A 12,483-nucleotide genomic window follows, 5' to 3' on the forward strand; every position below is an offset into this window, starting at 1 on the left:
TCTGTTTTCATACTAACATTAACTCTTAACTAGTCACTTTAAGAAATTGAGAGGATTTATTTTTGTCATTGTGTCCAGATGATGACCAGAAAGTTGCACCTACAACAAGTTGACTAACATTATGCTTACAACAATGACAGATAAGGTGAATTAGAACTGCACACAGGCCTTAACATTTAGACCAGGGGTCGGCAACCCTGGTCCTGGAGAGCCGCAGGGTGTGCTGGCTTTCGTCTCCACCTTAAAATAAGCAGCCGTTTCAGACCCAAGAAACCAGGTGAGGTGAGTTAACTGTGTAATCAACAGCTTTCATTGATCAATTAATGCCAAGTAACAACGAAAGCCAGCACACCCTGCGGCTCTCCAGGACCAGGGTTGCCGACCCCTGATTTAGACCGATTACCAGTATTTTGTTTTAGCACACTTGACCTTGGTGATTCAATAACTATTCTTTTTTTTTGTTTTCATTAGGAAAGTTGCACAAAATTGGGAAGTCGCATAAATTCACACTAATTGAAATGCAGCCAGCATGATCGCATTCACAGATTCTGTTAATTAGCAGCAGAGACAATTTACTTTCATCTCTGATCTTGCAAACGGGCAAGATCCAAACGGCTCATTCATATGAACACGAGCAATTTCCCTAAGCGGCCTGCCTTCCCATCTGGGCGGCACTCGGTCAAGTAAAAACACTGTAATCATAATAATCCCCCTTCCCGACCTACTGAAAGATTCCCCGCAACATTGAGTCACACAATACCAGTGCATGAGGACACAACATGGGAGAAAAATTCAGACAATGCTTTAATCTTCAAGTAAGGAAATAAAACACACATTCTAGACATCTCAGTTTGTGTTCAGTCCACTTTCAATACACGTTAAATAAATACAGTAAATACTTGTCATCACTCAATGCAGCACCACTCTTTTTCTTGTGTTGGAACCGTTGAGTAAAATGACGAGTGCAAATTTCATAACTACACATTTTGTTACTTGACAATCGCTAATATAGATAAACGGTGTAAACATTCATTTTTGTTTAAATATTAATACATATACAGCTCATAAGTGCTTTAGCATCAAATAAGGCTTAGCAGGCATGGCTGTGCTTCGTGACCACTTGTAAATAGGCACTGAAAGGTTGTGTCATCATCCCCTCCACTTCTAATATGGCCAGTAATAAATGTACATTAACACTGAGGTATTCACTCCAATTGGCACAGGCCTACATGTCCAGCCAGGACAGAACATTTCAGCTTCTTACAAATCCCAAGTTCTCAATATTGAAGCTTTGAATAAATGGACCACCAGAGCCACTACACGAGCCTGGTACACAGTTTCAGCCCCAATTTAAAACTGGTAATTCGGCTGGATTTGGCCATGCAGCAAGCCTCCACTGTAACAGCTGAGTGGAGCTGTGTGTGTGTTAATTACACATACAGTACCTTACCACAGCTGCTGATAACTTATACATTTGTCAGCAAAACAATCCTACTGAATATAAGTAAGTTAAGTAATGTATTTTATTTATTCTTAAATTAAGCTTCCTGCAATATTTGAATAATACAGTACATTCCAAATTAGTATGCGTTACTGTAGTGCGTTTGCTGAGGACAGGTAGGGAATAGGGAGCCACTCTTCCTGGAGGTAGCGGGAGTAAAATATGGCTACGTTGCGGGACTGTCTTTGGCAGAGAACAGGGACTCACCTGGGTCCAGGTGAAGCACTCCCAGGGGAGCAGACCCCAGGTCTGATAGGGCAGCACTGAGGCACCCTGCCCTACCACCGAAATCAAGGTGTCCCTTAAAAACATGCCCAAGGGTTCACCCCAGCACCACAGCCCCCTAAGGACTGAGTAAAGTCCCTGGCAGCCCATCACACGCAGGCGTTAACGGTGGGGGAGCTAGGCCCCTCTGAGGCTGTGCTGGAGCGGCTGTTCCTCTCACGCCGCAAGTCCTCCACCCTCCTCTGCAGCTCCGCCCGCTTGGCCAGGAGCTCTTTAGAGCGCTGGTGCAATGGCTCCTGAGACACACACACAACATCAACACTGAAGGGTCTCACAGTGCCGTGTCATCATCCCAGCACCAGGACACAAGCAGCCCCTCTCTACAGAGCACGGCAGGCAAACTCTGCTCTTACTAAATAGGCATTTTATGTTTAGCCAATGACCTTTTACAGCTGATGGCTACATGTTCTATGTATATTTTGGGGTAAAATGTATAGATGCAAGAGGACATCGTGTTTATTACTTGAAACCAAAAAAAAACTAGAAGAACTAGAGATACCACCTGCTCCGGAATGGAGTCTGACACCATGGATGAAATGCAAATGTTTAGGGCTTGAAAAAACCCTCTGCACATATACAAGACAAACAGCACATACAAACAGATGCCCCTCAAGTATAATGATTTCTTTAGTACCGAAGCAGACAGCCATGTGGTGTTCAGTTGTTTCTTGTGTTATGCGAGTTGTGAAGTCTGAAGAGCATGTTGTTTGCGTAAGACAGCTATGTATGGTTTTTATCACACTCACTCATAACCCTGCGTACCTGGGGCCTCATGCGAGGGTTCCAGCGGATGTAGTACCCCACCCACAGCTCTAGGTGGCGCATGCTGACCACGGGGAACAGCACGTGGTTGGAATAATCCACATACAGGGGGTTGGTGAACTCCTCTGGCTGGTTGTTAATGTAAGACCACAGAGAGGCAGTCCTCTTTGGAAGCTCCTGGCAAAGAACGGATTCGCAAAACAAGCAGAGTAAACGTATATCCAATGGAACTGGACTGCCTTTCTTTATAGATTAGTCACCATCTGTATGATACTGTATGATGGTATGGATTTTATCTGTTGCATCCTCATAGGTCACTCAATAAAAACAAAATTAAGTACACACAAATAACCAAATAATAACAAATAAGCAGTTTAGTGGCCTTCTTGGACACATGCTTGGGGTATCCATGTAAATGCTAACCCTGGACTTAAGTGCTTTTATATGTGACAGAAGTCATAACAGTTCTGGACTCTAGAGGGCACTCTCACCTCCTTCACACGCTGTTGCTCGCTGTTGCCGAGGAAGGTTCCAAAAAGGCAGCTGTAGAGGTGATCCAGAATGGTGATCAGGAAGTACTCGTTGAACTCAAACGCAGAAGGAAACTGAATAAAAACAGACAATACACAACAATTAAAGACTGAGTTCCACCATATGGCTTAAAATTGCATTTGAAAGCCTCTCTACTGCTAATTTAGCCAATGAGGTTTATAAGAGCCTATAAGCTGTATTGTTTTGCATTTCCCTTAATCCAGGCCAGTTTGCATAGCACCACTGCCTGACAAAATATTGGACTTTAGACATTTACACTTTAAGCATTTAGCTTAACCCATGTGTGGTGTTTGGGTCTGTGGGACCTATTTTCAATGTTTACTAAAATAAAAAGAATTCACTTTTATTGATAAAAATGGTCTAGCAGAGGTAAATGGCGACTATTAATACATGCTGTCAATATTGCTTGTTATTGAGATATCTGTCGATATCAAGTCAATACGTGTTAGTACTTTTACATAAATAGTTTTGACTGTATTGTTTTCAAAATCCAATAATGTTGTGGGTCCACCAGACCCACCAACATCGGGTTGAATAACAAAAACAGGAACACCACACAAGAGTTAAGCTCTTATCCAGAGTAAAACACAGCTTACGTTACAATCCATTCACACAGCTGGGTATTTACTGAAGCAATTAAACTTAAGTACCGAGCTCCAGGGTGCAATGGCAGAGCCCAACCGACACGCTCAGTCACAAGCCCATATCACAAGCCGTTAAACCATCGCGCTAAACTGCGGCGCTACGCTATCGGAACTATTGCCTCTCACCTGTCGGGTCAGCTGCCACACGCAGTCGATGAACTGCAGGAAGACTGGCGATCGGTCTGCGTCGGAGTGGTTCCTGTCCCCGTGACCCACTCTCTGTGAGCGTGGATATCAGGTCCGAGGAGGGAGAGAGAGTTAATGAGGTTGGGTTAGACCAATTACGGGAAATTGTAATAACAGGACCGCTGTGCCACAATATTATTCTCATTCCGCCTCAGCCCTCAAGTGATTATCTGAAATTACTGTTGGGATAGGAGGGCATATCCCCGGGTCTCCCCTGTGTAAAGCAGCTGTTAATTAAAGAGGAATAATCAGCCCCGCAGGGCTCTGGCTCCATAATCGACACTGTCACAGAATTAGACACATTGCACGGAAAGTCTGTACACACTGATTGATTAAGTGACCTATGGCAACTTCAAAGTCATGAAAAACAATGTCGGCCACTCTCTTGATAGTCATCGGTGTCCTATCAATGTCACATGCAGGAATGGTTGGGGAGATAAAAAGGTAAAAGATTAAAGATACAGCAGTAGCTGTAAAAGTAGGTAACTGGGTGAGAGGACTGAGCAGAGAGGTGGAGGTGTGTACCAGCTGGAAGCGGTGCCCAAAACTGAGCCACTCCTTCTCCAGCAGCTGCTGGAAGCCCAGGAGCGAGCGGTAGTGTGAGTCGAGCAGCAGCATGGAGAGGGAGGTGAGCTGGGCCGTTCGGTCCCAGCCGTCGCTGCAGTGCACCACCACCGACGTCTTCCCAGACTCCACCTTGTCCGCAATGCGCAGCGCCCCTGCGAGGATCAGCTGCGCCGCAGAGGTGGAAGGGGTCAAAGGACAAAGGTCACGACACAACACAGCTGTGTAAACAAAGCTGGGAGTGTGCAGGGTAACGACCCGGTGGAAACCCTCCATGCAGGAATTTAGCATTAGCTCGCTGTCGCTCTTCATCCCCGTCTTCAGCCCCTCCCCTCTCTCTCACCTTGATGTGCTCCAGCCAGTGGGTGGACTCCAGGTTGGACAGCCAGCGGGACTCCTGGATGTTGGGGTATACCACCTCCTTCAGCTTGCGGAGAGACTCCCGCATCACGTGGATGTTGTGGATGTCCAGGAACACCAGCTCTGCGTTCTGATAGGCTTCCTCGCTCTCGTAGCCACCCCCCTTCATCTGCAGTGCGCACACACGCAAGAAAGTACACATACACACACATGCACAAGCAGACAAACACACACAGGAAATAACAACAAATAAGCCAAGTAAAGAAGGACCAATTTCAATTACAGGCTTACAACCGGTAATAATTATTTTGGTTTACCATATCTCTTACTTCCCATTCGAACACTCCTTGTATGATTACAAGCTTTTGTCCATTAGTCTTGTAATGTGGGGAGAAGAAAGCGAATGAGGAATGAAGAAATAGTGGAGGAATCACAGCTGAATACAAGCCGGGGGGGGGGGCCTTGCCTTGTTCGCCGCTGCATTGACGCTGGGACGCGCATCAAAGATGAAGAGCTTGTGGGACTGGGCGTTGGCGTCCATGATGGCCTGCAGGTACTTCTCGTCGTCCTTGCTGCGCTTGCCGTTGACGCCCACCATGGGCTGGCTGCAGCGCGTGACCGTAGCCTGGCTCTCTGGGTGGATCCAGGACAGGACCTGGAGCACAGGACACACTCAGGGTCACCCCACCGCCCTCCCTCACTCCCCAAAGAGCAGAGAAGGCGTAATCACGCACGATATTTATACCGAAGTTTTTACAGAATATCCTGTTCAAAATGTTGCTTGCCATAGCCTACACTGCTGCGTTTCCTAGTCACCGGTGCTGCAATCATGTTAATTTGGCTACACTGAAATTCCCCACTGAAGACCCCACTGCTGTAAGCTGCCCACAACTCCAATCAAAATATAGAATTCTAAAGAAAAAAAGAATTAAATAATTATAGCTACCATTATAATGCAGGATTTAATTATCTATATATTTTTTAAAGTAAACCGGTTAAGACATTGGCCGTTTTGGCCAAGTGCCCATTTCAGTTAACTGTTTAATCGATTAACCATGCCCATCCCTAGTGAATAGGCAAGCCGAGTAGCTAAGAGCTGTCTTTTGCATGTTTGTGTCCTTGAAAAATATGTGCATTAGTATACAGAACAGCATGCAATTCCCAAGCATGTGCATTACCTTCCTTACTGCCAGACTACCTGAAACGGAACTACTTTTCACGTAATCGAAAAAGCAATCATTTTAACTTGTTTAAAAAAAAAGTACAAGATCCAGGTTCTTTGTAATGGTGAATTATGCCAGTTAATGGAACAGTATGTTTCAGACTTGTTCTAATACTTGACAACGATGCAGTTCCATGATGTCCATGTGTTGGCGTGGGCTAGATGGACAATACTTGTTCATTGATAAATTTAGTTCCAACAGAAACATCATCGGTTTTGATGTTTTTACGTTGACAACACTGAAAAAATTTAAATGACCACTGTTATCCTTTAAAGGGTTAATGGGAAGCGTGTATAAAAACGATGTAAGAACCGTTTTGTGAATGATGCCCACTGCTCCTGCAGACTCACAGGAATCCTGCCCTTGGCTCTGAAGGCTGCCACTCTCTTGAGCTCCTCATCAGGAATGTTGATGGGCACCACCAGCATAGCAGGGTAGGTGTCGCACAGCTCATACTGATCGTTCACCTTCGTTATTCTCCAGCTCTCATTGGGTAAGCCCTGCCAGTGTCACAGGGATTAGAGACCCCCGTACATCATAACATTTCAATGTATGTCACATTTGAGTGCCACTGAGTTATCATGAATGTGGAATTGTGCAGAAAATACCGCTTGTGACATGAACATCAAAATAATCCGTACCTGCAGCATGGATACTTGTGAACTGCCAGTCACCAAATAAAATTAAGCCAAGTGTTAGTGTGAGCCAAAAAATCTGACAATTTTCAAGTTACCCAGATTTACCCATCAGCCAAAAGTATTCTGGGTCATTACTGGCTCAAGTACAGCTATAAATGCATTTATAAATGGTACAGATATATGTAAATGCATTTTTCAGCACCTATCAGCCTCAGCCATCTCAATGTTGTAACCTTAACAATTAAATAACTGTTGTTACATTAATTATTGTTAATTAACAAATAAATATTGTCCACTGTTTCATTTCTCCTGGTTGTGTAGCATCAAGCCAATATTAGGAAGACATTTATTTTACTACCAGATGTCACGTAAATTAAAGTGCCAGTCTATAGATAAGATGCAATTCTTTAAAAAAAGCAAATACAGGACCAGATGTAGTTGATTGTCATGTATGATGATAATCATACACCAAACCTGCCAATTCCCTGCGTGCACATTTTAGCAACACTAATTTTGGTCAACTGGTGCATCATGGGCTTTACAAAAATGCACAAAAGCCAGCCAATTTATCAGCTATCAGTACATGGCACAAACTTCTCCAAAATATAGAAGAAATAAGTGAGTTAAGTACATTAATATACATGTGTTTGCATTTTGTTAAATGTATAAAAGAAAGGGCAAAGCATTGAATCTTGACCAGGCAAGTCAAGATTATAGTTGATGTCTGCTTCTAGAATTCTTGTCTCTTTGCCAATTTGATTTCTGGGCATTGGTTTGTTTTTTCATGCCATTTCACCACATTCTATGACGTGTCTTAAGACATTTAAGGCCTGTGGGAACCTCAGACAGAGATTAGACATGCTCCCTAAGGAATTACTAATGGAAAGAGTGTCAGAAGAACAGGAGCCAGAGTTTTCACTCACCTGTCTCTTGTATTCTGCCAGAGGGTCGTACACCTTCCAACCGCTCTCAGGGAAAGTCAGTTCATATTGAAAGGCAAACATTTCCTGGAAGCAAACTGCCTTTAAATTGAGCTACAATTAAACACTTTAAAATGTAAGGTCAAATTAGCAGAAAAATCTATACAATGACAGGACCTTACCATGCCATTAGAGAGGGGAAAAGCAAACTTCATTACGACCTCAAATATGGACTTCTTCAGAGATCCTTCTTGTACTTTGTGTGCAAACCGAAGATTCTGTACATCCTAAAAAGACGGCGACAACTCGTCACATGTTGCCATTAAAGATTAGGAATGGAATGACAAAATTAGCAATAAAAGGGTCTGAGGATTCAAGATTCCAGAGGGTTATTAACCTTCACAAAAAGATAGCTCAGTATCCTCAGTTTAAAAAAAATTAGTAGATTACTACGCTTATACATAATTGATCAACTAAAATTCATGCCAATAGCCACAGAAAGATACATGCATAAATAGTACAGTATTTAGTACAGCATTCTTATGACACCAAAGTATCCTTAAGAAGGACCCCACTACCTTGCACACAAGTCCATAGGACATTTCTCCACGGTGTGAGGGCCCTCCAATTTTCTCCACCCGGCTGATCACTCCAAGAGGTAGATTCAACACAAACACTGGATCCTAAGAACCATACCAGCTCTTCAATACAGGAAGAAATGCTTATATGCAATTTGCAACACACACACAGAATTGACTAAATTTAATTTAATTAAATTTAAATCTAATAAAAATCAATTTAAATTGTATTGAGCCCAATGCTAACTTACCCTTTCTATGCTTTTGAAAAACAGCCTATAATTAGTCACAAACAAAGTTCCCCTGATAGCACCCAGAAAAGGGCAGATGTAGGTGACATCTTCATCTGCAAAGGAAATGAAAAACATAATCTGTACTGGACAGTATTTTGGTACCTCAGGGTTATTTGACAACAAATACAATGTGTCAAAATCAGCCTCTGAAAAACTGTGTCCTCAAAGTATGAACTGTCTACTAAGCATAATGCATACTTTTAAGTATAAGATGGACAGTGTGTGAAGAAAATATCCTCAATTCTATTTTCCAACTGCACTGTGGAAGACATTCTGCCCAGGCTCGCCCCTGCTTGCGTTGTTAATAGAAAACATCAGCAAAGCCACTTTATTATTGTAAATTGAACACGCGGAGCTGCATGTCATATTTATGTTCACTCATTGAAAACTATGCTCCAAAATATACTCAACAAAACCCCGGAAATATAGTGCATCATCCTGGGATTTCAAGTACTTAACAATTTTCTCAACCAGTGTGCCAGTGCGTTGATTTGTACATGACCTGGATTTCAAGGAAGGCCAATAAGCTTACATAAAATTGAGCATAACAAGGGTCAGTTTTGTATTTAGTACTGATTGTTACTAAAAACCCTTGAGAACCATATCAATAATTCATGCCTTTCGAGGTAATGCTATGGCTAAACACTTGAACAGACATTATAAAACTGGTAGTTGACCTACTCATGTCTTGTATCGACTCTTTTGGTAGCAATTGTGGTTCCTCTTTATTTGAATTCCCAAATTCCTGTCGTAAAAGGGTGCAGATATTTAATAAAGCATGCAACAATGACTGGGACCACAAACAACATGACAAAACCATCACAAGATAGTGGTCTTGTCTCAGAATGTAATGAAAGTTAAAATGGTTGCTTATTACGCTTGGCCTCCCACTCAGATGCCATGAGGATAATTTATTGTGATGTGGAAAATAAATTGTTTCTTGACAGTATATTATTATCCATACATATAATGCATATACATTAATCAGATCAGCGTTCACGCTGTCAATTTTTGAAATCAGAATAATTGAAATCAGTCTTAAAGGCAAATCCTTAATAAGCAGAAGCTGCCATGTCATAAATATGTTAAAACCATAGCACAGTATCCTGATTTATTTTACAATTTGACAAAGAAGAACTAGAAATAGAATTTAGTACTATTCGTAACTATTCATCTCAGTTGCTACCTACCTGATGCTCCAGGGACATCTCTACAGAGCTGGACACTGCATCAGAGAGCTTTTGGACAGACTGGTCGGATGGGGATCTGGAAGAACTGTCAAAAACACAACAACAATAGACTCAGTAAGAAATGTATTAGGTGGACCTGTACACCAGTTAGTGAATGAAAATATTTAATCAGCCAATCATATGGCAGCAAATAAATGCATGCAGACATGGTCAATAGGTTAAGCTGTTTTTCAGACCAAGACCAATAAGCCTAAAAAATAAGTCTAATAAATGGGTGATTCTTTGTTAACTTTTGTAAACCAGCTGATAAAATGTCCAAAAAGATTTGTCTTTTATTTGGCAATACTCTTCTATAAATCTGCTTTTTAAAACACATTAAAATCATACCTTCACTTATGGTACAATATTATATGATACAATATTCATATATTCATATATATTCATATTTTGTTCCCTGAAGTACAATTTCTACTAGTATGCTGTATAAACACTGACTTCTCACATCACTTCACAACAGAGATTGTAACACTACACACTGTATCTGTGGTGTTGCAGTAACGCCAAAGACAACTGCACACAAATATGATAATTTACTTCAAGGCTAACATGCAGCCCTTTTAGCTAACTAGCAAGAAGACATGTGGAAACATAAAATATCCATCATTCATTATTTTATATCCAAAAGCTATACTCCATGTTATAAATGAGTAACACCACAGATACTAAGAAATTGGGAAATGTAAAATTCAGTTTTTGTTCAATTTAACAAAATCTTCTGACAATTTTAAAATAAAATATTTTATTTTATAACTAATCTAGGTAATCAGTAAACAATATTTTCAGTGTTTTATTTTATTTTGACCAGAAAATAGTCCTTTAAAATGTAAGTTAGTTTATGTGGTTAAATGTCACACCATATTGCAAAAGTAAGGCTTCAGACAGTTTTTCATGATGTGGTGACACAAAACGCTCTCCTATATGTATATATAGGAGAGCTTTTGTGTTCCTAATAAAGTGCTTGTTGAGTGTATATACATTTTTACTTTATTATGCCTACTTATTCATGAGATTATCTAACCAGCCAATTGTATGGCAGCAGTGCACTGCATACAATCATGTAGATATGGGTCAGGAGCTTCAGTCAATGTTCATATCAACCATCAGAATGGGGAAGAAATGTGATCTAAGTGACTTTGATCACGGAATGATTGTTGGTGGCAGACAAGGTTGTTTGAATATCTCAGAAATGGCTGAGTATCTGGGATTTTCATGCACACTAGTCTATAGTTTGCAAAATCCAGTGAGCAGCAGTTCTGCAGACAGAAACGCCTTTTTAATGACAGATGTCAGAGGAGAATGGCCAGACTAGTCAAAGTTGACAGGAAGGTGACAGTAATGAAAATAACCAAACATTACAACAGTGGTTTGCAGAATAGCATCTCTGAACACACAACACATCATAACTCTTAAGTGGATTGGCTACAGCAGTAGCCTAAAAAATAAGTACATAATAAAGTGTGAGTGTGTGTGTGTGTGTGTGTATATATATATATATATATATATATATATATATAGAAATGTATCAATTATTTTATGTTTCCTAATCTTAAAAACAACTCCATCAATATTCTGACAGTATATTTTTTTATTTTTTTATGGAATGCAGAATTGCTCGGACATGGATTGCAACACAAATCAAAGAATGAGCCAAATACCTAATAAAGCGGTCACTGAATGTATATTTTCCTATGGTCAAAGACAAGGTAGGAAAAAGGTTAACCCACTAGCGAAATACAGCCCAGTCGGCTGGCTAGCAAGCTATGGAATAGCCTATCTATCTGCAATAGCAATGTCATGCTTCTATGAGTTCACTTTTAACAAGAATTCATACTGTAATATTCATAATAAACACATACGCATCTATCGTTAGTGTAAATATATGAAGGGATCGACAGCTATTAATTTGAGCTAACATAAGCAGTGTCGTCCCATGTACCCTGACCTGTAAATTAGAGTAATGCTAGTTTACTGGACATCTAAGTTAATAAAATCATATTCATTGTGAGCAGCTAGCAGTCTGGACAACTACCTAACTAGTTACAGCGGCATTCACAGACCACCGTTCAAAACAAAAAGTTGCTGCGCATACACGTTAGCCTCTGTGAGTTACTTGCTAACGCTATGCTAGCGGCTGGCATGCTGTGAAACTATGACAGTGCAATAACCAATTTTTCCGAACAACCTCGCTGGCTACATTGGAGCTGAATTTGAATCTTCAGATTTAGCACTATCTGTTATATTACTAAAACCCCCACCTCGCCACTGAATCCACACTTGGCTGTCTGGATGAGGGCGGTTTAACGTTAGACTCCACACTCTCGATGCTCTTGCTCTTCTCCATTCTGTAGTAACACGAGCAGATTTTTTGCTTCAGATATTTAATTCACATAAGAGGCAGATAAAGTGAGTTGGATAGCGAGCATCAGCTATCCAGCAATAAACTGTGACTCGGTATGTTTCAGAAAAAAGCATAGAGATACCGTCAGATTAGGTTAGGTTGCTGCCATCTTTTCCTGAACTGAACATTGAGGGTGTGGTTTGTTTTTATCCTGAGGAACTTTGTAGGACCCATGAGGACCCCTGCGCACAGCGAAGGTATATATCTCGATGAGATATGTACATTTTATAATTATATATATTTAACCACATTTAAATACAAATTTCTTATGTAAACAAGTTTAAGCAAAAGTAGCCTACTCATAAAAAAATACATTTGAAGCATCAATT

The 12,483-nt window shown here is 40.9% G+C and overlaps 1 protein-coding gene across 2 annotated transcripts; it reads right to left on the reverse strand.

Annotated features, from left to right (window-relative positions):
* Positions 1-782: 782 nt before the first annotated feature.
* LOC133107821 (myotubularin-related protein 2-like) lies at positions 783-12,269 on the reverse strand. Of its 2 annotated transcripts, XM_061217024.1 has the most exons (16): positions 12,237-12,259; positions 12,012-12,098; positions 9,697-9,781; positions 9,188-9,251; positions 8,465-8,559; positions 8,214-8,318; positions 7,818-7,922; positions 7,639-7,737; positions 6,428-6,577; positions 5,321-5,509; positions 4,838-5,023; positions 4,456-4,662; positions 3,871-3,963; positions 3,040-3,153; positions 2,549-2,725; positions 783-2,022 (listed from the first exon to the last, which is right to left on the reverse strand). In XM_061217024.1, the coding sequence occupies exons 2-16, from the start codon at positions 12,095-12,097 to the stop codon at positions 1,876-1,878; spliced, it is 1,902 nt and encodes a 633-aa protein (XP_061073008.1). In that variant the 5' UTR covers position 12,098; positions 12,237-12,259; the 3' UTR covers positions 783-1,875. The 2 variants fall into 2 exon arrangements, with proteins under 2 accessions (XP_061073008.1, XP_061073009.1); XM_061217025.1 differs by having other exon boundaries at positions 7,639-7,722; positions 12,012-12,269.
* Between the last annotated feature and the right edge of the window lie 214 nt (positions 12,270-12,483).

This window comes from Conger conger, chromosome 13, assembly GCF_963514075.1.
Source record: "Conger conger chromosome 13, fConCon1.1, whole genome shotgun sequence".
Taxonomy (NCBI): Eukaryota; Metazoa; Chordata; class Actinopteri; order Anguilliformes; family Congridae; genus Conger; species Conger conger.

What these genes read in the sequence shown, in the direction of transcription:
- LOC133107821 (XM_061217024.1), bottom strand. Translation starts at nt 12,097, where the DNA reads ATGGAGAAGAGCAAGAGCATCGAGAGTGTGGAGTCTAACGTTAAACCG. An exon ending in AGTGTGGATTCAGTGGCGAG is followed by an intron (nt 9,782 to 12,011) that starts GTGGGGGTTTTA and finishes TGTTTTTGACAG; the next exon opens with TTCTTCCAGATCCCCATCCG. An exon ending in AGCAACAGCGTGTGAAGGAG is followed by an intron (nt 2,726 to 3,039) that starts GTGAGAGTGCCC and finishes GTTCTTTGCCAG; the next exon opens with GAGCTTCCAAAGAGGACTGC.